General features: G+C 35.2%; 3 protein-coding genes across 3 annotated transcripts; 2 read left to right on the top strand and 1 right to left on the bottom strand.

Annotated features, from left to right (window-relative positions):
* Window positions 1-266: 266 nt before the first annotated feature.
* On the top strand, window positions 267-12152 carry LOC106720903 (DNA-directed RNA polymerase, mitochondrial). Its single transcript, XM_045681410.1, has 24 exons — window positions 267-560; window positions 692-799; window positions 876-1446; window positions 1678-1812; window positions 2198-2372; window positions 2929-3039; window positions 3170-3331; window positions 3521-3850; window positions 4197-4337; window positions 4419-4537; window positions 4891-5065; window positions 5650-5768; window positions 6100-6315; window positions 6436-6585; window positions 6784-7035; window positions 7548-7757; window positions 7947-8101; window positions 8747-8898; window positions 9579-9738; window positions 10349-10478; window positions 10630-10752; window positions 11190-11361; window positions 11693-11784; window positions 11867-12152. Exons 1-24 carry the CDS (start codon window positions 416-418, stop codon window positions 11994-11996), a joined length of 4233 nt encoding a protein of 1410 aa, XP_045537366.1. The 5' UTR covers window positions 267-415; the 3' UTR covers window positions 11997-12152.
* A 2138-nt stretch (window positions 12153-14290) lies between these two features.
* Window positions 14291-20492, bottom strand: LOC106720902 (protein KATNIP homolog). Its single transcript, XM_045681301.1, has 16 exons — window positions 20449-20492; window positions 20187-20349; window positions 19924-20010; window positions 19724-19824; window positions 19196-19372; window positions 18724-19010; window positions 18206-18388; window positions 17823-17960; window positions 17162-17444; window positions 16592-16825; window positions 16169-16346; window positions 15735-15928; window positions 15474-15624; window positions 15143-15236; window positions 14901-15013; window positions 14291-14459 (listed from the first exon to the last, which is right to left on the bottom strand). Exons 2-16 carry the CDS (start codon window positions 20255-20257, stop codon window positions 14348-14350), a joined length of 2403 nt encoding a protein of 800 aa, XP_045537257.1. The 5' UTR covers window positions 20258-20349; window positions 20449-20492; the 3' UTR covers window positions 14291-14347.
* Window positions 20493-20953: 461 nt separating this feature from the next.
* On the top strand, window positions 20954-23045 carry LOC106720936 (arginine--tRNA ligase, cytoplasmic). The gene has a single exon (XM_014515741.2). The coding sequence runs from the start codon at window positions 20958-20960 to the stop codon at window positions 22998-23000; it is 2043 nt and encodes a 680-aa protein (XP_014371227.2). The 5' UTR covers window positions 20954-20957; the 3' UTR covers window positions 23001-23045.
* The last annotated feature ends 2738 nt before the right edge of the window (window positions 23046-25783 follow it).

Raw genomic sequence — 25783 nt, 5'->3', positions numbered from 1 at the left:
GACAGCTAGTTCACAACAATCAAATGACAGTTTGACAGTTAACGAAAGACGGCCATTATCCCTGGCTTACATTATGTCAGTACAGTAGCACAGTAAGTTTCAAAATCAGCGCAAAATCGGCATTCATCTGGTAAATTCTTAACACTAACTGCTGTACTGGCATAATGTAAGCCAAACCAATGCCATCAGCAAAAGCGTTTTAATTTGGATTGTGGTTGACATAATATTTCTATACTCTGTTTAAACACATGTCATTGAGAATCAATTTCTGGACTGAATAACTTATCCAAACTTATCTGTGATTATTTTGATAATTTTCGAGACTTCAAACTTCAATTTCACGTGGTTTTCGTAAAAGTGCCCTATTTTCGGCATGCTTAATTTTGTATATTTGTGAATCGTATACATATGAGATATGCATCGTCTCATTTCAGCCAAGAATTTTTACCCGAGTAGTTTTCATGGGATTGGTTTACCCCATTGTACTTTAAAAAATATTCGAGCTTCGGATTTAAAATGTTCATTCTGTCAAAAGGTTTTCCTCCAAGCACATAATCGAGGTATGGATTGAAATCTTATTAAAATGGGGTTAAATAAATATAAAATCCTAAGATAAATCACATTTTATGAGCACAGTGTTTTAATGTATAACCTTATTTATGTGTTGCATAACTTTTCGGCATCGTTTTAGACTTCAACATTCTCACCAGGCATCAGTCAACAAAACCTGCGAGCGTCAGATCGCATAAAAAGAAGTTAAAACATAGCAATTACAAAAAATATGGAGAGCTGCTTGAAGGTATAATGTTTATTTTAACATCACATCGGATGTTTTTGTTTCAAAACGTAAACAAACAATATTGTTATAATTCCAGTTGGAGAGACTGCGATGACAGAGATGAAAGTGTCAATTAGTAAGTTGCATGCTGCACACCTATCCAAACTGGCCTCTAGTTCTGTTTCACTTGGTCAACTACATCAGCTCACTAAAAAAACTCCAAAAAAAGATAACATAAAAGTTGATCAAGAATTATTGCAAAGTGTTAAGGAGAAGATTTTAAAAAAGAACACAACAGTGCCAGTGATTAATAAAGATATAAAATTAGAAGATGATGAATGTGCTTTGATTTTTACGCATCATAAAATATCTTCAATTGAAGAAAGATTTAAAACCAGCCAGTATATAAATATGGTAAAGGAGAGTTATTACAATTTTCGTAAGGCTACAATATATGACCAGCGTTTGCAGGATTTACGGTATGCTATCAATGAAGGACTAACTCAGGAGTTTGACCTCGGAATGACTCCAATTAGGAAACCGGATAATGAAGATGTTGACCCTCAAGCTTTACCAAAGAGTCCCCATGCCGTTTTCAAAGAGCTATTTGTAGATAACCCATTGGAGAATTATGATAGAGAATTCATGCACCAAATGTCCAATTATCAGTAAGTAATCATATACTTCTCCTTTGGTTATTTTATTTGCTTAGATCAGATTGATAGGCAAAAAAAATGTAGAAAAACAAATTTTTATAGTTATTGTGCATTTATCTTGATAAACAGATTCCGTGTTTTCAAATAGTTAACTTTTATATAAAAAATTATAGGTACAAAGAATGAATTAACAAAAATTTATCAAATCTTATTTATTAAGTATATATACCATTTATATTTCAGACTCCAAGGTATAGCACACCCTGCATTAGATATATGTGATGAGTCTGTATTTCACCATGAAATAGAACCCAGAGATGATTATGAGGATGGGCCCAGTGAATCTCCCAATGTCAAAAAGTTGAACATAAAGAAAGCGTAAGAATATATTTTTTTTATGAAATGTATTATTTCTTAAAGTAAAAAATCTCATACTGAGACAATTTTTTTTTTATATTTTTATACTAGCGACCCGCCCCGGCTTCGCACGGGTGCAATGCAAAATATACCTACTACAGAATGTCCTTATACACAACGTTCACAGCGTTCACATTAGAAACCTTTAAATTTATCAGTGTTTCTCTACTATATTATGCATTTATTATACATACAAACCTTCCTTAAGAATCACTCTATCTATTAAAAAAAACCGCGTCAAAATCCGTTGCGTAGTTTTAAAGATCTAAGCATACATACGGACATACAGCGAAAGCGACTTTGTTTTATACTATGTATTGATTTACCATTTAAATTTATTTTTCAGCCAGCAAGCTATAAAGCAAAAGAAAAAGAAAATGAAAGAGAAACGTAGAATGGCACAAGAGATTAACATGAAGCAGGATATACGTGAGCTGGAGAAGCAAGGCAAGCAGCAAGCGCTGCACAAACTGCTCACAGCACATCTGCAGCTATTGTGCTCACTTAATATGATTCAAGAGGTAAGGAATAAATAACACTATTTGAAAATTAAAAACCCAACTAACTGTACTACGTCATGCCCCACCGAGAAATCAAATGTCACAAATTGAAAGTCAGTTCTCTTGTCAATACCGGTTTAGTTGTTTAGGCTTTTGTGTTTAATAAAGGAACTTATATATGCCGGAAATACATTACTTTTTTGTCTGCTGGGTTAAAATTTAATTAAGTATGCTGAGTCAAAGTATTACCAAAATGGATAAAAATGTATTTTTCCACCATCTCTGCATTTAGATAACCTACTTTTAAGGCAGTGGCTTGTCTGATTATTCTTATCTAAATATCCAAAGAGAAAGATGAATTTGATAAAATATTAAATGGCACAGATTTTTATTTATCTACTTTCAATATTCCAATATATTATATTTTTTATCTATGTAAGTAATTTAGATTGAAATTTGTATTTTTCTACAGATTTTTGACAGTTTGAGGTCATTGACATGAACATTCTTAATTGAAAAAGCATATTTTTTTTAAAGATATTTTTGTATTATATTTTTATGATTCTGTTATTTGCAGGGTCAACAAGTTTTACAGTATTACAGAATGAGGCAAAAACATTCACCCGATAACCCCAAAGTTATGGATATCAAAGTTTACAACACATTACTGCATGGATATGCGTCACAGGTAATAATTTTAGTTTAAAAAATATCAAGAATTTTTTTTTTCAAAATGAAGCAAAATTAAAAAAAAAATAGTAAATATCAAGTCAATATCGATTTTTTTATTTATTAAAAATACAATTGTTTATTTTCAGGGAAAAATTGATAATGCTAAAGCGCTCTTGTCATTTATGGAAGAGGATGGAGTTAATTTCAACGCTCAAACATTTGCAGCCATATTTGAATGTATTGAGAAGAGTAACATTAAACAGAAATCAAAAGTATTAGAATTTTATAATCAAAAGATGCAAGAAAAGGTAAATAAATTGTTTGATAACTTAACCATGGATATAAAAAAACTTACCTCGGGACATCTCAATTGTTAACTTTATTACAATTATACCACTTTCTATGTGTATATAAAAATTTTTTTTTTTATTTCTGGTCACACTAAAAAAAAATATATAAGTATTTTTTATTGATTTATCTCAATATTATTTTTACAGGGTATTATATTAAATGATCTATTAGATAAAACAAAGTTTGTCTATGATCAGCGTGAAGTTGTGTTAAACGCAATTCGTAGGTTGCAACCTGATTTTGTACCGTCCTACACTCCACCAGTACTTGATTATGATTGTCCTTTACTTGAAAAGTTAAAACTATCCGATACAACAAATAGAAAAGGTCTACTCACTTCACCAGCTGAAGGGTTACTCAGTCTAGAAGATATGAAGAAGAAGGGACAGATACAGTTAGATATGGAGATTAACGGAGAAATTGAAGTTCAAAATATCGCTGCACAAGATGTTGAAACGGACAGTGTTAAGTTATATGTAAGTTATGATGAATATCTTTTTAACTAATATCTGTTTAGGTTTTTCACTAAAATCGTGTTTGAAATAGTCATATAAATTAACATACAATCAATTTTGAAAATACACAAAGAACAATTACTTTTGTAATACTAGGAGTTGCCAGCGACTTCGTCTGCGCGGAATTAAAAAACAAATTTGAAAAAAAGTCATCTGGGGATAGAGAGTACCTTTCCAACAGTGAATAGTTAAATCACTTCAATAGTTTCCCAGCTTATTCGATGCAAACAAACAACCAAATATAACATCTTCATAATATTAGTATCAATATTTGGTATAATATTATATATTAATATTTTATTTCCAGAGGACAAAATTACGTGAAACGGAACAGGAATGGCGTACAGTTATAAAGGAGGCGTTTATACGCAACTTAAGTACTCTGAAGTCACAAAGCAACGCTTCACATTCTGCTATCACATTGTACCCATATCTTAAAGTTTTACAGGTAAATAATATTAAATAACTAAGATTTAATCACCGTGTGGATATTTCTGTCTCTTTCATTATGCTTTTTTTTTCTTTTTAGGTGGATCAATTTGTTGAATTAATGATGGGTGAAATTTATAAGTTAGTTGATGGCAGTGAGAGTTACAGTCCTACTCTCAAATTGTTGCAGAGGTCGCTCGGAACTCAAGTATATCATAAGTTAGTATGACTTATTTTGTCTTTAAAAATATACTGTTTGACTTTAATAATATTACTTGTCATAGCAATTTGGTCTTATTGTGTAAAGAATGTGAGAAAGAAGAAAATCTTACTAATATTAGTAAGATGTGTATGTATGAATGTATGAATGTTTGTTAGTAAATATATCCACAACCGTCAAATGAATCCAGGTGAAATTTCGCATAGATGTAGAGCTTTGTATGGAAGAACACATTTTGGAAAAAAAAAACTTAATCAGTAGCTTAAGTTTTTTTTTATACAAATGTGTCATACAGTTTCAGAATTTCGATTTTTAGCCAAAATTAATTATTTTTTACTTATGATAATTTTAGATATCAAATAGAACAGTATCGACGTAATGGAGTGCTGCAAAAGATCGAGCAGATATACGAGAAGTACTGCGAGTGGTATTTACATCGTCAGTCTGTAGATGGATCTGAGCAGCCGTACAATGGCCGCCAAGTGTGGCAGCTGTTGGAACATCAGAATAGAGAAGGTGCTAGTTTGGTAAGTCAAAAGTTTTTTTTTATATTACAAGCTGGCAAACGAACAAGCGGCCACATGAATTCGCCGAAATGGCGAGGCGACCACTGCCCATAGACATTCGCAATTGTAGATGCGTTTCCTAATCTTAATCGACGAAGGAGGAGACTCGCTAAAAAGAATATTTAACCTTCCTATGCATTTCCTCCATCAAATCCACCTCCCCTTCCCATTCTCTCCTTATAAGAAAAGGGTGGAAAGGGAAAGTGGACTAAAATTAGGCCTCCAGCAACACACTCATCAGGCTGTACTTGGAATAACTTCCACTTGACGCCTGTCTTCTGTGTCGTCGTGGTATTTTACTGAGCGAGACCAATTCGTGCAACTGATGTTGTTGCTGGCGTCTACCACTGTTAAAAGTCTACCAGTGTCAAAACGTTGCAGATATTGTGGATTTTTTCAACAGATTGGAGAAAAAATAACTTTAATTTTGAAAAGTATTATGTATCTTGTTCGTTTCTACCGATAGTTGGATTTTAAGATTTATTTTAAATATTTCGACAATTTTCACATTTATAGTAAATAATTTTACTGTATTTGATTAACAGGATTTAGATGAGACGCCATGGCCGATGGAAATGCGTCAGAACATTGGAAAGTTTCTGTATAACATCATCATTAATGATGTCAAAATAGATGTCAACATTTTTAAAGCGAAAGACAAGCAGTAAGTATGGTATATACAAATATTTTGTTAAACACAAGAGTGGGATTTTGATCTTTTTAAGATTTTTTTTTTATTTTTTACTTTAAAAAAAACTCAATTAGGAGCCTGTGTGTTTCCCCACAATTTTTTACATCTGTGTCAAATTTCAGCAAGATCCATGCAACCATACAATCTATCCATCCATCCATACATCCAAACATTTGCATTTATAATATTACTAAGATTTGATGGGTGCATAAAGCAGTAGAGGATGTCAAAAGGAATCGGAATTTTAGGAGCAATTTGCATTCAGCAATTTTTTTCTATTTTATGGAAAAACTTAAATTTGCAGGAAAAAGTTGCCGGCAGTATACAAGGTACATCGTCCATGGGGCTGGCTGGTGCGTCTGGAGCTGAAGCCTCACCCGGTGGTAGCGCGGCTGTGGGCGGCTGCGGCGCGCCCAGCGCTGCGCATGCGCGCCGCACTCGCGCCCACGCTCGCCCCGCCCGCGCCCTGGCGGCACCACACCGCCGGCGCCTATCTAGTCACAGATACACCTCTCATACGGTACTATATTAAATAAAAATAAGTTAAATAAAAGCAAAATTATTTAATTTCAAAACATTTAAATCGATAGTTTTAATTCCTTAATAAAGGTCGCAAAATTTTGAATTTCTTAACCTACAGGTTGCCATTTTACGTGTCAAATCAAATGAAGCGGATAGAAGAGTCTCCTCAGCACGCACTGTACCCGGTGCTGGACAGCCTCAACCAGCTAGGGGAGGTGCCCTGGGTCATCAATCAGCCTATTCTAGACCTGCAGATTAAAGTTTTCAAGTAATTTACATTCATGTTAATTGTTAAGACTTACAATTGGTTGAGTTAGTCGATCGAACAGTGGGTGAAATGGTTGATCAGGTAGTCGGATGAAGATTTGGTAAAAGTTAATATTTTTAAGTGGCGCATATAATATATGCAAAATCGCCACAAAATACTCTTAATGTGGTTAACTCAGTAGTAAAATTAATGTAACAGGTCAGGTGGAAACAAGAAGCTGGATATTCCATCTCCAGCATCTTCACTGGACGCGTCCCAGTTTCCGGGGGGCGGGGCTAGCGGAGGTGGGGGCGTGGCTAGCGGTGGTGGGGGCGGGGCTAGCAGTGGTGGGGGCGGGGCGAGCGCGGCGGCGAACTACAAACGCCGCCTGGCGATCAATCGCGCGCGCGCCGACATGCACTCGCTGTGGTGTGACGCACTCTATAAACTATCGCTCTCTAATCATTACAGGTAACATATACTCTTATTCATTTATGTTATTGAAGTTGGAATCATATTCTACCATTTTCTATCTTGTTAAAATTTCTTCTGTGTTTTATGTTTATTGGGTAAAATATGACTGTGATTGTAAATTGATGATTGTTGTAATTTTAGGGATAAGTACGTAGCTTTTAAGAGCTGTTGTCGCATTACATAAGTTTGTTTCTAAAGCAGATTACTTTTAGTTCTAGCTACGAAGAAAAGCTAAAAGAGTTATCACTACATTGGACATCAGAAGTGGGCGATATTATTTCTAATTTATACTATCATACTAATATTTAAATATGCGAAAGGATGGATGAATGGATGGATGTTTGTTACTATGTATCTCCAAAATAGCTTAACACTTCTCGTTGGAATTTGACGCAGATTTAGAATAGAGTTGGGAAGAACACAATATCTACTTATTAACTTTTTTTTTAAATTCTGTGCAGCTGAAGTCGCGGTTAGAAACTGGTACTTAAATATTTGTTAATTACCAGGGACAGTATGTTCTGGTTGCCACACAACATGGATTTCCGCGGACGTGTGTACGCTGTGGGGCCGCACGTGTCCGCGCTGGGGGCGGACGCTGCTCGTGCGCTGCTCCGCCTCGCTCAGCGCCGCCCCCTCGGCCCGCGAGGTCTGCGCTGGCTGATGCTGCATGCTGTCAACCTCACCGGCACCATGAAGAATAACACCTTGGACGAAAGGTAACAACTTCACACAGTGGTTCAACACAACACAAATACCATAATCTAACAGAATTCCATCGAAAAATTACATTAAATCACATTGTTGACTGTTTTCTTAGAATAATTGAGAGAGAAAAATTAGTGAACGAGGTGATTATATGTTTTAAAAAAAAATTCATTTCGTAAAATGTAATCAACTTTTCTTAGATACGAATACGCGCAAAGTATAATGGACAAGATCCTCGACTCTGCGGACAAGCCGCTGGATGGTGAGGGCTGGTGGCAGCGCTCCGAGGAGCCCTGGCAGACGCTCGCCTGCTGCATAGAGATCGCCAATGCTGTCAGATCTCCTAACCCCGAAGGTAACATGATGTAATATTAGTACTATCATCTATTGCTATTACTAAATCTATGAAAATATAAGTTTAAGACATGGTTTCCTTCTTACAAACCTTTGTATCGATATCTGTAATTTTATTCATGCAACAAAATACTGCTTATATTTCTCTCAAAAATTGTTATTTTTATTGATTATAGTTTGTTTTGTTACATATTTTATATTAAACTGTGGAACTATTATTTTCAATACATGTTTTTGAAATAATTTTGTTGCCCGTGACTTTGTTCGCGCGGAATTAAAAAAAACAAACTTAATAGTATGTGTTTTTCCAGACCAGTTCTATATCTATGCCAAATTCTATCAAGATCTGTTGAGCCGTTCTGTAACGAACATCCATCTAAACATTTGCATCTATATATATAAAAGAAAGTCGTGTTAGTTACACTAAATCAGTTGAGCCGTTCTCGAGTTATAACTCGAGAACGGCTCAACTGATTTAGCTGAAAATTGATGGGGAGGTAGCTTAGAACTAGGAGACGGACATTGGAACTTTTTTATCTTGTGTGCATTTTTTTATTCCGCGCGGACGGAGTCGCGGGTAAAAGCTCGTTTATAATATATCGTAACGTTTTTTTTATATGATGATGTATATATGTATGTTGTGCAGAGTACTTGTGCGGGTTCCCTGTGCACCAGGACGGGTCATGTAATGGACTGCAGCACTACGCGGCGCTGGGCGGGGACGCGGCGGGCGCGGCCGCAGTCAACCTCGCCCCGATGACACGACCACAGGACGTCTACACCACTGTCGCTAAAATGGTCACTCTATATATATTTTTCATACTTTTCACCCTCAAGGGAAATATTTTTCCCTTCTATAAAAATCCTTATCGATTTTTCAATTTTTTTTTTCTTTTATTAAATGTCAAAATAAAATTTATGTCCAAAACAGTAAATGTGTTTCTGAACGAATAAAAACTGTGCTAAGCTATTGTAGCTAAAATATTGTGTTGTTTTGGCATATTTAATCTTGTAAAGGTTAAATTAAATTATGTCTGTCAAGAATTAATATAATTGTATACTCTACACAACAGTTTTGAAAATTTCTCTTACTGTTGGGAAGCTACATTATCTCTGTAACAAAGATTTCATTAGGTTTTTTTAAATCCCGCACGGATTAAGTCGTGGGCTATCTACTATCGTAACAGTCTCATAAAACGGATCGTCAATTCACATTTTTTAACTGGAAAAAAAAAATAACAATGTGTTAATCCTGTGAAAAAACTTTGATCAAAACATGTCCACGTTTTCATTCTTTTTTTTTTAAAAAAAAAAACAAAGAAAACGTTACTTTTTATACAAGTGTTTTTCAGAGGAAACATACAATGAGTTCACATCACGGGTTCTTTACTAGAAATTATTTTAATTTATTCAATAACATCAATGTCATACAAAATAAACTCTATTTCCATATATTTAAGGTTCATTTTCGTGTGTAGGTAGAAGAGATGCGAGCTCGTGACGCTGCAGCCGGAGTGCCCGCAGCACTCGTACTAGAGAACTTTGTACGTAGGAAAGTGATCAAACAAACAGTGATGACTACAGTGTATGGAGTTACTAAACATGGCGCGAGATTGCAAATTGCCAAGCAATTGAAAGGTATGTCTATCTATATCTATGCCTTTTCCCAATTATTTGGGGTCGGCCTTCCTTGTCCTAATTCTCCAGACAGCACGATTCCTGGAGTCTTGTTCGTCAAGGTCAATTTCTTTTAGATCCTTTTGGATCGTCGTCAGTCAAATGTATCTGCCCATAAGTGCCCAACCTATAAGAGCCATAAAACATTGGTTGCATTTACTTCAGCAAAAAAAAAATTACACTTGTAAATATGTATTTTGTTTAGTGAACCCCCAACCCATGGGCCATAAAAGCCAAAAAAATATCAAGTACTTTGTCGTACGGTGAATGTCTTGTATTTTTTTTTAGTAATTTTTTTATGCTTAAGTACTAATCCCACTGCAGTCGTAAATATATTATGATTGTATCTTGTCTTCAAAAATTGTAACAAAACGTCTATGAAATTTGAATTGTAAACATAAAATCGCTTTATGTCACCTAAAAACATAATTTATTACGTAGGCTTTTTAAAATATGTGTTATTTGTACCAGAAGTCAATAGAAACAAATAGTATTTGGTATTACTACAAGTTAGTGCTTAATTCGTCAAATTGTCTTTATATATAAAAAAACATGTTTTTTTTATATATAGATATCGAGGATTTCCCCAAGGATCAGGTGTGGTCGTGCTCTCAGTACCTCACTACGAAGACGTTCGACAGCCTGCGGGAGATGTTCACCTCCACCAAGCTGATACAGGACTGGTTCACTGACTGCGCCAAGTAAGTGCTGGTTCAATTCTCTTGTGACTCCTAACTTATAGACTAGTTTTTTCATTTTTCTTTTTAAAGTTGTTCAAATATGAATAATACAAACATTGATATTCCAGTCCATTTTCTATTTTACATGTATGTATATTTTTGTATATTTCAGGTTGATATCTGGTGTGTGTGGAGAGAGTGTGGAGTGGGTGACTCCGTTGGGGCTGCCAGTTGTACAGCCGTACTACAGACGAGCCAACAACGCGCACGCCTCAGCACCACTTGACCATCACCAGTTAGTACATAAACTAATATAAATAAAAATATATTCGCTGTGTTAAGTATTAGACATACTGAAAAAATTGTGAATATTGAAAAATGCGGCGAGTCTTATACATTTAGTATTATTTTCTGGCACTGTAATAATAGATTCTTTCTTTTACAGACATAGATAGGCAGTAATTAAGGATCTTTATATGTCATGTTCCGTAGAATAATTAATTTTAATTTAAAAAATTGTGTTATCTATATATATAAAAGAAAGTCGTGTTAGTTACACTATTTATAACTCAAGATCGGTCAAACTGATTTAGCTGAAAATTGGTGGGCAGGTAGCTTAGAACCAGGAAAAGAACATAGGATAATTTTTACCCCGTTTTCTATTTTTTATTCCGCGCGGACGGAGTCGCGGGTAAAAGCTAGTTTACAATAAAAAAAAACATTGTTTTTTAGACGTCCGTGCACTATGAAGCAGCGCAACGCATTCCCGCCTAACTTCATCCACTCGCTGGACTCTACGCACATGATGACTACCGGCCTGCACTGCGCCGCCGCTGGACTCGCCTTCGTCTCCGTACACGACTGCTACTGGACACATCCCGACACCGTCGACACCATGAACAAGGTGCACACCCCCACATCAAACCTATATGCCGTCACACAACGCCGTCATGACGTCCCATTACGTCGACATGCCGTCACTCGACGCCGACATGACGTCACACAACGCCGACAAACTGTAACCTCCGTTATACCGTCACACCACACTCTCACCAAGTCATCATACCACTTCGCTTCCACTTCTCCGTATAAGATAGTTGTCATATTTACTTAAATGTACGTAAAATTGTTAATTATTTTTTTCATAGAATAATCATTTAATGTATTCAAACCTTCAAATTCTAATACATTCCAAATCACAGCTCCATTAGTAATTCTAAGTGATTGTTTTTCAGATTTGCCGCGAACAGTTCGTGGCGCTGCACTCGCAGCCAATCCTGCAGGACCTCTCCAAGTTCCTCCTACAACGGTATAGCTACTCGCAAAGGTAAAATACATTCTACAATATATTTAGTTATTATAATTACCCCTTTTTAACTAAAAAAATAAAATATCTGTGTTTTTTTTAGTGAAATAGATACATGCGAAGGTTTAGGCACGGAGAATAAAAAGCGTGTAAACAACGTACTGGGCCGCGTTCCGCCGCGAGGAGACTTCGACATCAACAATGTACTCAAGTCTGTGTACTTCTTTAGCTAGACAATACACTCGAATAATGTCCACTAACGCAATTTGTAAATATTTTTATATTTGACATTATAGGTTTTTCTCATTGACTATCCGTGGGTTTTTGAGACCTAAATCTCTGTTTAAAAAAATAATGTTATCTTTGTCAATGATGGTGACAGGTAGCGTTGCCAGATAAAGCCGGACATAGGTAGGCTTTTAGATTGCGTGTCCGGCCAAAATAAACGGTTGTCCGGATTTTGTTAGACTTTTTACCTGAGAGTGTACCTATTAATACTTAGACAAAATTCTAAATAATACAGGGTGTTCAACCTTTCTACCCAAATGTCCTTCCAAACTAGCTGGTCTGTCCGGCTAGTAGGTTTGGTGACCTGGCAACCCTAATGACAGGGATGACTATTTGTTTTATACAGAGATTTTAGTCTCAAAGTCACTTATGAGAAACATTTCATTGTTTAATTATATACATGTCTTAGGTTGGGTTTTCATTACAAAAACATGTTATCTCAATTTTTGTCATTGAAGAAACAGTTTATTGTTTTGGCAGTTAACAGATACTATTTAGTTATGACAGATTTAAAAAAAAGTTGTGAACTTTAATGACTTACTAACCAAGTTAGATTTCTAATTATTAAAAAGTACGATAGTACATGTCGCTAAAGTTTAGTAGGCGATGTTAAAGATGGATTCTTTTCTCAGGTCATTATTTCATCGTCTTGTATATTTTGAATTTGTATTTTACTTATAGACTGAAATATAGACGATATTTGGCTAAGGTTTTGATAATAAAATATGAAATGAAAAATGTTTATTGTCCAATTTTGAATTTCTTATTGTAAACATTTAGTTTCCATTTTTAGTTTGCTTTGTGTTGTTACTTTCTTAAACTTAAAAATATTCGAAAACTGTGGTTTCGATTCTTCACAAGCATCAATTTCATAAACCATGTAACTAAATAGGTTTTTTAGTTAAAAAATTTTAAGTTCCTAATTTTGTATTAATTTTACATAACCATGTTAACGAAAAATATTTGAACCGCAACCTTTTTGGAAATAGTTTGGTAGTGCTGAAAAGTGCCGAGATTGGAATATTTTTTTTTGTCCAGGTAGAAATTTTTGTGAAAAATATTTTTGTTATATCTTCCCTTATTGTTCTCCCTTGTCCCCTAACTGTATGTAGATTTGGAATAGTATGAATCTGTGATTTGTTAATATAGAATAAAAATAAAATAAGTCAAAGCAATCTATGCATTTTATTTCATTATACTAACCTGCAATAGTCATTTAAAAAAAGTATAAATAACTACGCTCAGAGAAATGAAGTGTTTACTAATCGATTATAAAAATAAAACAGAATTTTATGAATAATTATGTTTATTCTTGTACAAAAATGCATTTTCAGTTTCCAGTACAATAAACAATGTCGGGAACAATTTCTATTAATTAATCAAAATTTATCGACTGTTGTAGATTGTAACAGATAATATAAAATAATTTATAGGTAAAAAAATTGTTTTGGCGTTGTGCAGTCTACTTTGTTATTCTAAGTTTGCGTGAAGTGAATTAAATATAAAGTTACATAATTTACTCAAAGTAACATATATAGTTTTGCTATATATATATAAAGTAAAATCAAAGAATTTCCTCTACTTTGGATTCCTAAATTTTGTTTTTGATGAAACTTTTACGATGTTTAGATAACGCCAAAAAATTGTTGTGTCATACACGAAATTGACAGGCTTACTATTTTTGACCAGTTACGAATAGTGTTGGTATATACTATACGACTACTAACTGCTAACATTTTACCGTGAAAATAAGATATCTGATAATATAAGTAGATGCAATTTTTATTTCTTCAAAAATAATCTAATTTTAATTCATTGTAACCTACATATTTAATAATTACTACAAATCATTTTTTTTGTCGAACTTATATTTTAAACTACTGTATAATAAAATTGTTCGTTGAAAAATGAACAAACTCATTTCATAAAAGTGTATAAAAATGGGGCAAAGTTTTAAAGCTTTAAAGTTGTTCATTACGTACATTTTTAGATCATAAGACTTGGTTGAGAAGAAAAGTTAAATCTTGATGCCCATTCTTCGAACTGCAGTTTTCGAATACAGTGACATTTGTATTGACACATTGTCTATGTCAAATTTAATTACAGAGTCAAAAGCCGCAATAATAGACGGCCATAGAATATAAAAGGCGATATAAAGGCGTAGAGATGGATAAGTTTTACATTACAGTTGGAATATGATGGCCAAGATTTTAGAGTCCATTAAAGCGTTATTCCATTCGGAACGTTTCGCTTGAATGTATGAAAGTTTAGGAACATTTAATGTTGTCTGTGTGTGTCAGTATTTGTATGTATGTACGTCAGCGAGCACGCTGGTGTGTGGACGCGCTCGTTGGTCCGCAGACTGGTGCGAGCCGCTCGTTGTTGATCGCCGGCTGCTGTTCGATGGACTGCAACGTACATCACATTGTATCTTACTAAAATATGTTTTCAGTGTTCGTTATATCTTTGGAGATCGATGTTAAAAGGAATCTTCAAGTCACAACATTTTCAAGTCCGACACTGGTAAACCCTACATTAGGTCGAAAAGCAATAACAGTGACTTAGCTTCAATTTTATGATTACAAGTCATACAAAGACGTAATATTTAATTCTAGATAAAATATAAGTATATTAAATACTAGCTACTAGAGAGAATTTCTAATTTAAATTTTGTCCAAAAAAAAAGTTAGTTGTGAACAATCCTTATCACTTATAGGTATGAAAAGTAGATAGTAGCCGATTCTCGGACCTACTGAATATGCAAATAAAATTTCATAAAATCGTTCAATCCGTTACAGAGGAGTTCAAGTTCGAACCCCGTGACACGAGAATTTTATATATAAGATTACCTGGGCAAGTTGTCTGGATCGTCGTTGCGCAGACAGATCCACTGCGGGGTGATCTCCTCTCCCTTGACGCGCTCCAGCGAGCCATTGTATACCAACAGGTCGTCCATTAAGATCTGACCAACACCAAACATTAAACCTTATACAAAATACTTTTAAATGCTAAAGTTTCTTGTCTACAAAATATCACAATAAGGAAAACAAATATCAGTAGAAGTATGACGTCACACATTACTCTGACTCACCGCAAACTCCTTGACACCTCGCGCTGGAGTCTTGCCGTAGTTCCATATCTTCATTCCGTAAACTGTCACCGGCAAGTCGAACACAAAGAATACCCTGAAATTTTATTGATGTTTCAGGATTTTTATAAGTATTTTATAAGGATTTTTATAATGTATTATCATAAGTTGGCAAACGAGTAAGCGGTCACCAGAATACACCTAAATGACAAAGCGATCGCTGCCCATAGACTAATAAATTAGGCTACTACCATATCAGGTCCCACTCCAAGATTCAAACACCCGTAAAGCAAAATCACACAAAGTTTCGTATGACGTTCTTCTGGATAGTTACCTGTTAAGTGTGTGAGGCAGTATGGGCGCGAGCCAGGAGTGGTGCGCGAGCGCAGCGCACGAGTTGCAGCCGTCCACGAGGCGCGCGGGCGTGCGCGCGTCCCCGCCCTGCTCGTACAGCACGTTCACACTCGACGGGTGCGCGCACACGTCTGACATACATTAACAACATTGCAATTATTTTACATGAGAGGGCGGAATCAAACATTTCCTGTACAGTCCGTCAGATGTCGCTGCTTGTAAAAAACACTAGCACACGTACTCGTTTCCGTGACCGGTATCATGTTGCCATCGGTGCCGTACAGCTCGACGCCGGTGAGACCCACATAGTACGGGTCGCCCCATGTCGAGAAGATGCTGATCTGCAGCACGAAGCCGGTGGGCGCGCCCGCTCCCCCGATGCCACCAAAAACCACACACTCCTTGCGGTAACTCTCCTCTGGAGTTTCCTCAAATCTGAAATGATAAGTGTAAAAAACATAGCAAAAAATCAAGCAAGGAATTCACCTAATAAAGTAGCTATCGCTGTAGACGACGAAAATAAAATAACATTGCTATGTTGTCAGTATCTGTAAAGGAGAGAGCACTGAGTTTTAAAGATTTCGTTCATCAAGCACACTCTTAGCGCTGGAGCTGGCTCTTGGAGCTGGCGTCTTCTCGTTAATACAGTTGATAACAGTTGTATGTATTGTGCACCTGTCGTCTATGTCAGCGAGGTCGATGTGCTGCACGAAGTCGTACGCGGTGTCTCCGGGCGCGCGCCGCAGCAGCAGCGGCCGGCAGTGCAGCGCGCCGCCGTCCACGTACACGCGCAAGTGCTTCGCCCCGATGTACGACAGCTCCAGGCTGCCGTTGTAGTTCCATATCCTTATACCTAGCGGATATACCGTGGACCAGTTAAATATAACTTAGGGCACACCCAAAAAGTTATCAATCCTTCTAGATGAACTCTTTACTCTATACCCATTAGACCTAAAAAAGAGCCTCGATAAAGCAGCTATATACCTAGGTTTTGAAGTAGATGAAGGCAAAAGAATTCAAGCTCTAGTTAAATTAAAAAATCTCGAATTTTTTAGACTACTGAAAACGGTACAAAACACAAGAAAGGAAGTAACGTACTAGTTATAACAGTGGGTTCTTGCAACTCGACAACGATATGACAGAACTTGGTGCCGGGCGCGAAGTTGGTGCACCACATGTCCTCGAATTGCGTGGTGATGTTGGTGCCGTTGAAGAGGCTGCGACAGTCCACCACACTGTCACACTCGTCCATGCGCTCGTCGCTGATGTACGCCGTGTACGCGTACGTACGCTGCACGGCCACTGGCTTGTTGTAGCGCAGGATTTCTATACCTAACAATTGAGAGGTAGATAACCTATCAGACGAAAATAATTATATCTGTGACATCTCATATCTTCTCTCTGTTCTTATCCCACGAACACAGAAACACATCTTTTGAAACAAAAGGTTACTCGAAGATCTCATAGGATTTCATACTCAAGAGATGTAACTATTTTCGTCCTATAGGTCGATTGGTGAATTATTTTAAAAGTGGATGTAGCAAAGCTGAAATTGAAAGATGTGTGAATATGGCTTCTAATATTTTAGACTTCATATTGTGGTAATGGAAGTGATATTAAAATCTTACGAATAATAAAATCTTTTCAGTATATTTTAGTGAGACTTACCCGTGAGTCCTATGATATGTTTCTGTCCCCAGTTGGACATCAAGACAATTTTGACGACGTTGGCGAGGTACTTGTTGGTGTTGTAGTGTCGGTGTGTCGTGTGCAGGTGTGTCGTGTGGCCGGCGGCGGGGCTGAGCGCGCGGCTCTCGCTGGCGGTGGGGGGCCGCTTGTCCACGATGCCATAGTCGTTACCATTGTCACTCTCTTTTAGTAGTTCTTGGAAATTTTTATCGTTCACCAGTATTCTTTCTAATATGCTCGAGTCTTTTGTGAATAAGATTGTCTGAAAATTTTACAACGGTAAGGAGTCATCTATGATTCAAGTAATTTTTTAACAACTTTTTGACCGCCACCCTACTCTGGTAGTATGTGGTGAGTTTTGAGAATACTATTTTATTAAATTTACGTCATCAGTCATAAAATCAATAGACGCTATTTCTTATTTTAGCTCCCCTTCTTCCTCGTGATGTTTCGTAATACTTTTCGGAACCCCACCTTTCGAATCTCTAATGATTAATGGACCATCCCTAAATAGTAGTTTGTCTTGCTTTAAAATTTCGTAAGGTTGTCTTCTTAAGTTGAAATGTACACTAGAGTCCCTCAGTGACCAATTACCGATTCTATTACGGACTTAAATCTAAAATGTTAAAGCTATACTCACGTCACCAAAAGACTGCAAGTCGCCTTTCAGTGCCCCACTAGACCTCGCGATCTCGCCTTGGAATATAACTTTGTCGTCCAGTTTGATTTGTACCAGACGAACGCCGCGCGTCGAATATATGCGGGACTTGTTGTAGTTCTACAACATGTTTTAAAAAAGTGTAAAGTGTAAATTAATGTAGAAGAAAGAAAAGTACGATGTGATATTTCAGCTTCTAAAAATAATAAAGTTGAATTACAAAAAAAAATTGCTCACAATTTATGTTTTGTTGAAAAGAACCCAAAACTAACATCTTTTAATAGACCAACTACAAATGCATGATTTTATAGTGTCTATTGTAGATTAAAACGGTTAAACGTAGCTATATTTTACATGACACTCACCCACAACCTGAGCAGCGCCAGCGTGGTGCACTTGGCCAGCAGTACGCTGAGCGCGATGGGCGCGCTGGCGGGCGCGGGCGCGCTCCAGATGTGCAGGTCGTCGGTGGTGCGCACCACGCCGTCTATGATGCTCTCCGTGCGCCCGTACCTCGTGCAGTCGCCGCTCTCTGAATCCGACCATATCTACGCGAAGTGTACAATGACGGAAATCTTACTAACAAGATAACAACGAGTATGGCGATTAATGACGTCTACGACATAAAGTGATTTAGAGGCTTTGAAAAATGATTTATAGGCTTCGACTATAGCACATACAGGGCCGTCTTAACAGTATTTGGGCGCCCAGGTCCCAAAATCAGTCTGGCGACTAATAGTACGTTCATTGACGATCCTCAAAGCAATGGTGCTAGAGTGCCTTGAAGCCGCAGGTTGAGAGTCCTGTACTCTCTAGTTATAACATAAATTTTAAACTACGAAACTTAGAACATAAATATAATGCAATATTTGTAAGAACATACCTTTTCAATACTAACAACTTCACCGTTTACGTCAAATATTTCTAATCCATTCAAACCGACTAGAAATTTATCACCCCAGTTGGAGAAAATCTTTATCTCCAGCAATCGTCCCTGTGGTAATTCCGGTATAACAAAATCATTCATAACTTTTTCAATATCTCTCGGGGTCATTTTAGAAGTGTTCTTTGAAATATTTTTAGGATCGGACTTCTTTGGTCTGTTTGTATGATGTACGACACTTTTGTACTCTTCAGGAACTGTTTTATTTGGTTTAAACGTGTCGTGCCCTGAAAAAAGATTTCTTTTTCGTCTATTATGTTTGTTGAAATTATACTATAACTATAAATATGAGCGTCTTTTGGTCATAAGCGTAGGCTTACAATCTCTAAATGCGAAAATTAGTGACATGGTATTGGCTTTCTAATAAACATTTTCAGTAGTGGCTAGTAAAAGTAGTTAATAATAAACTTACTGCGTCCAACAATAACATCGTTAAAATCATTGTCTGCGTTCAGTGGCCGGTGTCGCGGAGTGACGTAATGCGGTAGGAGGTCGGATAGAAAATCATTGGTAACGTCATGACGTCCCGAAGAATCGCCCCAGTCTAACTTTTTGGCGAATGCATTTGGCTTCTTGTTATGGTCACGATCTCAAGGTAAAAAAAAATATTTTTTCTTTTTTAATCTTATACAAAGGCCATTAATTTATTACATTGGAGTAGGAAGAGATTTACGGACTTCAATTTGGTGCGGTCTAGCACACTTCTTTAGTCTCTTCCAAGATTATATTCTTCACCTACACCTACCCCTACAGGCTAGTAGATAGTATTGTTGTAAAAGACATACTAAATGTAATCTCACCCTTTTCCGAACCTTACTATCCTGTATATAAATGATCTTAAATATCTATCTATCTATGAATTGAAAACACCTATTTTCCTCTATCAACGATAAAGCCTAATCATAGCTAAGTTATCTATGAACATTATTAAAAAAAGTACCATGATTCTGGCGTAGTGTTCCTGCAGAGTGTGCGATTGGGTGCTTTTTCTGTTTCTTTTGAATGTCGAAGGTAGCGTCTAATGATGTCCGCCGCGTTGATCTATTTGAAATTATAAATATAGTTATAAATTACACGAAGTACTCAGTTCAAAGTAGTGAAATGGTACATTTAAAATTTTAACTTAATATTATACAGTACCTGCTTTCTAATCTAGAATTTGTTGCTTTTTCATAATTTGGTGATGTTAAACGACTGCCATTTTTGATGTGAGTTTCTTTCAGTTTTCTGAAAAAGATTTAATTTTAAAATCCGAATTGTAAGCAAGGTAGGGGCAAAATTCACTGTAAAAATCTCTTAAAAACATTTCGATAATAAAATTAATAATAAAATTTTATAGATTCTGAAATTTGATTATAGTTTACATTTAAGTACAGACTTAAGTATGATTGTTCAAAACTTACTTGTTAATGCCTTCTAGCCAAAGAGGGTTCTCACTCTCGGTCGTATATTTAAATCCATTCGATAGTGCCATTCTTTCGTTAACTTTTACATATTTAAAACTAAATATTTGTTACAGTAATGGTTCAGATAAATCAGCTTTTCTATGTAAAGATAAAGAAAGTTCTGAAATTATAGCTGGTATTATAAAAAACATTGAATTATTTAGGTTACTATTGGTAATAGTTATTTACTTATTCATTAATATAATATTTAAATTCCTACCTGTTATTAATTGAGTCTTATTTGACTTACTTTTTTTTAACCATGTTGAAGCAGTGAGTTTGACCTTGGTTGCTATAGCAACGAGTGCAAATTTTAGTCAATCATAAAAATGTTTACATGAAATATTAAGATAAGAACAAAGAAATTAAAGTTTGCTATCATTATTTTTTTGCAGTTAGCAAGATACATTTTATTTTCTGGTACTCTAAAAATTAATTGTAGATTCTTTTCGTGTGAACACAAAAGGCACGTTCCATTTTACCAAATTTGGTATGAAGAGGTTGGAGGTTGCCATGTCATATAGGAGACAGGGGAACTGTCAATGTCAAAGTGTCAATATATTACAAGTGTCATGCTTCTGCTTCTTCAAAATAACCTTTACGTTTAAGGTTTTATGTGCATTTGAATGTATTTACTTTACAAAATAAAGCAATATAAGCCTATTGTCGCTGTCGAGTGAGTCTGAAATTTGAATTTATATTATTGATTTTAGAAATTCTGTAACTAAAATGTCAGAATTTGACGAGAAAGCTCTTTTAGAGAGAACTAGTAAAGCTGAATTAGAAGCGAAGTCCATCGAGGCGGAACTGGACAAACTCACAAATGGGGACTTAAGTTCAGCAGTAGACTCTCGATTAGACCAGTTATTACTAGAAAATGAAAAACTCAAGCATCGCCTTGCCATAATCGAAAATGCCATCAAAGCCGAGTCTAACCTTACTCCTGGTTTGGAAAGTCGTAAAAGACCTAAGTTAATAACAGATATTAGTTCTGTCGAAGGCAACATATGTTTATTGGATGAACTTAAAAATATATTTGAAATAGCAATTACATCTGCCTACCCCAATTTGGTGGACCCGCCAATAGTTCTAACTCTTTCAGGCAATAACCCTAAATTCGGCGACTATCAGTGTAACTCTGCTATGCCTATTTCTCATTTACTAAAATCAATGAATGTATCAACAAACCCGAGAGAAGTTGCCAACAACATACTTAATAAAACACCAACATCTCCACTTATAGAGAGAATTGAAGTAGCAGGAGCAGGTTTTCTGAATATATATTTAAATAAGAAATTTGCTGAGCATGTGTTAAACTGCATCCTCCAATATGGTGTTAGACCACCACCTGTTAAAAGGGAAAGAGTAATAGTTGATTTCTCATCACCAAATATTGCCAAGGAAATGCATGTTGGTCATTTGAGGTCCACTATAATAGGTGATAGTATTTGTCGAATTCTTGAGTTTTTGAACCATGATGTCTTGCGTTTGAATCATTTAGGTGATTGGGGAACACAATTTGGAATGCTGATTGCTCATCTGCAAGATCAATTTCCAGATTATAAGACTTGTTCACCACCAATTTCTGATCTGCAAGCTTTTTACAAGGAATCAAAGAAAAGGTTTGATGAGGATGAAGAATTTAAGAAGAGAGCATATTCTTGTGTTGTGCAACTGCAGTCAGGTCAACCTGATTACATTGCAGCATGGAAACTTATATGTGAAGTGTCTCGAAGGGAGTTTCAGAAAATCTATGACCGGTTGGACATTCGTATCATAGATAGAGGGGAGTCTTTTTATCAAAGTAGGATGGATGCTGTGGTGAAAGAACTCAAAGACGGTGGTTTTCTTGAAGAAGATGAAGGAAGATTGATAATGTGGGGTGATCCTGATACACATGAAGGCATACCTTTAACAGTTGTGAAGTCTGATGGTGGTTACACATATGACACTTCAGATATAACAGCAATTAAACAGAGGGTAGATGAAGAAAAGGGGGATAGGTTTATTTATGTAACTGATGCTGGTCAATACACTCATTTCGTGACAATTGATGCATGCGCAAGACGTGCAGGTATTCTTAAAAATTCACAAAAGATAGAGCATGTTGGTTTTGGTGTTGTACTTGGTGAAGACAAGAAAAAATTCAAGACACGGTCCGGTGATACTGTGAAACTCATTGAATTACTTGATGAGGGTCTAAAGAGATCACTCGATAAATTGGTAGAAAAGGGCAGAGACAAAGTCCTAACTCCTGAAGAGTTGAAGAAAGCTCAAGAAGCGGTTGCTTATGGTTGTATTAAATATGCTGATCTCTCACATAACAGGGTCAATGATTATGTCTTCTCTTTTGACAAAATGTTGGATGATAAAGGAAATACTGCAGTTTATTTATTATACGCAGTGACACGGATCAGATCTATTGCACGAAATGCTCAAGTTTCTGAAACAAAATTATTAGAGGAAGCAATGAAATCTGGTTTCAAACTTGAGCATGTTACAGAGTGGAAATTAGGCAAAGTACTTTTGAGATTCCCCGAGGTGATTCTCAAAGTTGCAAATGATCTATACTTGCATAGTCTGTGTGAATACTTATATGAAATCTCATCTACCTTCACCGAGTTCTATGATAAATGTTATTGCATCCAAAAAGATAAGAGCGGAAATATTGTTGATATTTCTTATGAAAGACTAATGCTTTGTGAGGTAACAGCTAAAGTCATGGAAAAGTGTCTTGAAATCTTAGGTATCAAGACAGTTTCAAAAATGTAATATACTGATTTAATTTATACTTTTACCATTTTTACAGTTTATAACACATGGTGTGACCTTTAACATTTAATAAAAAGAAAACCAGTAAGGGATTGTAAATTTTTTATTTAGTTCCCAAAAAACCTCTACAAAACTATACCTGGATCCGATATCAAAGATAACATTTACGAGAAAACTATATTGGTATCTGTTAGAAAATTATATATATTAATACACTGGGCATCAAAACATTTACATATGACATATACCTTATTGTTCTACACCAATACAACACTGATAATGCTAAAAGTACAGACAATATTTATTACAACTTTCTTTGTAATTTACATACTTGACATCTATTTAGCTAAAAATAATAGACAAGACCAGTTACAACAGCATCGAAGGGACTAGCTATTTATTCTGTTAGAGCAGGGTGTGTAAAAAAAAAATATGGTATATGCACAGATATGTCATTTTAACTGATTTTTACTCTAGTTTTTATTATTAAAATATGGAACAAGGCTGAAAATTTATACGAGGTTCCAATAATAAATCACAAATCTATATTCCCTGAAAATACATTAGACATCTAATTTTTTTTACACCAAGACATATAGACATAGATTATCCTAAATTCCCAATTCCGGTATTGAGGTTTTTTTTCTTTAAAATTGTTTATAGTAAAGTCTAGTATTCCATTCTTTTTAATTGCTAATTATACTAAATATTAATAATTAAAACATTCAAGGAACACACTAACTACACAAGATGTAGTTTACCTTTCTTTAGTCTAAATACAAATTTCATTTGCAAACAATTAATAACTGCGATAAGATAATTTTATTTATATATAATTTTTTAAATTAAAATCATTTATTTTTTATTTATTCAAATATGTATAGCAAAAGATAATTTATACTTGACAAATAAAAAGTCATGGCAGTTTAAAAAAAAACAGAGACGTACGTAAATTATACCGTGGAGATTTTTTTTTACATTCAAGTGACCAACTTACTTGTTATTTGGTAAATAGAAAAAATCATAACAATTAATTATTGAAATATTTCTTTTTACATTTGCATAAAAAAAATATTTGCTATAACTTGAATCTGTCCTCATTGGTTTTTACCCTGTGATATCCTTGAATAACCAGTTTTATTTTTGTAATGTAAAAACATAAAATACCGTAAACTACACAAGTTTCTGAAATTCTCTGATATGTAATGATTTAGAAACACTTATGTAAATTGCACACGGACAACATAAATGAAATTCATAAACAATAAGTTTTTATTTCACCGGATAAATAATCTGCAATACACCGTTAGTTGGGTTGGTGTCTACTTTTATTTATTTTTATTTATTACTTTCTTTACTTTCTATTTTACACAAGTGAAAATCTAGTAGTTTTATACTATTAATAAAAATGTAGTGTCTGTATTTAATATTTAAAAAAAAAACTGTACACGTGATGTATTTGCGTTTAACGAATATTCATTTTTTTTAATGTTTGTCCGTAAATCAGTGTTTCGTGATCTTTAGGGGAGGCTTATGCCCAGCAGTGGGCTTTACGAGGCTGAATGGATGGAAATCAGTGTTTGTTTCGGGTAACCTTCGAAACGGTTGGATATATTTTAACGGGACTTTTAATGGAAGGTAGCTTATGTGTGCGGGAGTAATTTTTGGCTACATATTTTAAATTATTCTGCGCCGACGAAGTCGCGGGTGACCGCTTGTTTATTTTAAACAGTGACAGACAACTAGGAACATTTGAATTGTTAAAAAGCGCAAATGTTTATTTTCAATGTAAAAATAATTCATTTATTCAATCACTAATTTGCATAAAACTATAGCAAATTTATGACTAGATTTTGTTAACACTATATTAATATACTGTTCGTAAGAAACTGGATTCTTACCACGATTAGGCTGTTTGAGCTCCCGATATTTCGGCACAGTTGCATGCGCCATGTTCACGGGTTGACTGACGGCGCATGCAACTGTGCCGAAATATCGGGAGCTCAAACAGCCTAATCGTAGTAAGAATCCCGTTTCTTACGAACAGTATATTAGTAAAAACCACGAAAGTTTGAAGTTATATAACACTATATTAGTTGCTTTCAAGAGAATATAATCACAATGTTTAATTTTTAATCTGTTAATACATAATAATAATAGATATTAAATCAAAAGATACGTCAAAATGTTTTCAACTAAAAAATGAGTATTTGAAAGTTGCTGGTTATATAGTAAATAGCAAAAAAACTATTTAATCGAGTAAGATTTATAGGATTAATATAAAAATTACCAATGTCAAATTGCATACATAATTTTAAAAAGAAATGATTTTTCATTTAATTCTACCATATTAGAGAAAATGTCAATATTAGCATCCTTTTAAAAGTAACGCGATAACGTGTTTATTAATTTAATTTGGTTGAAATAATAAAATGTTAATAATTTTTCCTTAACACATGTTATTTGTAGGAAGACTACAAAAAATATAGAATAGCAGCCATATTGTAAATGGATGACATTTCGCGCTAAAAATATTTTACCCCAGTTTTGACCACAGATTCTATTAATTTCTATTTGATTGCGTTATTCAGCTAACAATGCTTTGTAGTACAACTTCGAAGGTGACACTTTATTTTGAAATGCGTAGGAATTAAATACAATTGAAAAAAATTAACATGTTTGAATTTGCACCGAAATATTGACATAAAATATGTTGTCTCATTTACCTCGGAAAGGGAGACAGACAGACATAACATGTTTAAAGAATGGCGGAAATCACTAAG

This window comes from Papilio machaon, chromosome 15, assembly GCF_912999745.1.
Source record: "Papilio machaon chromosome 15, ilPapMach1.1, whole genome shotgun sequence".
Classification (NCBI taxonomy): Eukaryota; Metazoa; Arthropoda; class Insecta; order Lepidoptera; family Papilionidae; genus Papilio; species Papilio machaon.
Note: the sequence above shows the minus strand (reverse complement) of the source record. Positions and strands in the feature narration are given on the sequence as shown.

Bases quoted from the DNA above. Each gene is read 5' to 3' on its own strand.
- LOC106720902 (XM_045681301.1), bottom strand. From the start codon at position 20,257: ATGGCACTATCGAATGGATTTAAATATACGACCGAGAGTGAGAACCCT. The intron at 17,445-17,822 runs GTGAGTATAGCT...TAAAATTTTCAG, and splicing joins ACTTGCAGTCTTTTGGTGAC to ACAATCTTATTCACAAAAGA. The intron at 15,237-15,473 runs GTAACTATCCAG...ATAAAATTTCAG, and splicing joins CTGCCTCACACACTTAACAG to GGTATTCTTTGTGTTCGACT.
- LOC106720936 (XM_014515741.2), top strand. From the start codon at position 20,958: ATGTCAGAATTTGACGAGAAAGCTCTTTTAGAGAGAACTAGTAAAGCT.
- LOC106720903 (XM_045681410.1), top strand. From the start codon at position 416: ATGCATCGTCTCATTTCAGCCAAGAATTTTTACCCGAGTAGTTTTCAT. The intron at 5,066-5,649 runs GTAAGTCAAAAG...TTTGATTAACAG, and splicing joins ATAGAGAAGGTGCTAGTTTG to GATTTAGATGAGACGCCATG. The intron at 11,362-11,692 runs GTGCACACCCCC...ATTGTTTTTCAG, and splicing joins CCGTCGACACCATGAACAAG to ATTTGCCGCGAACAGTTCGT.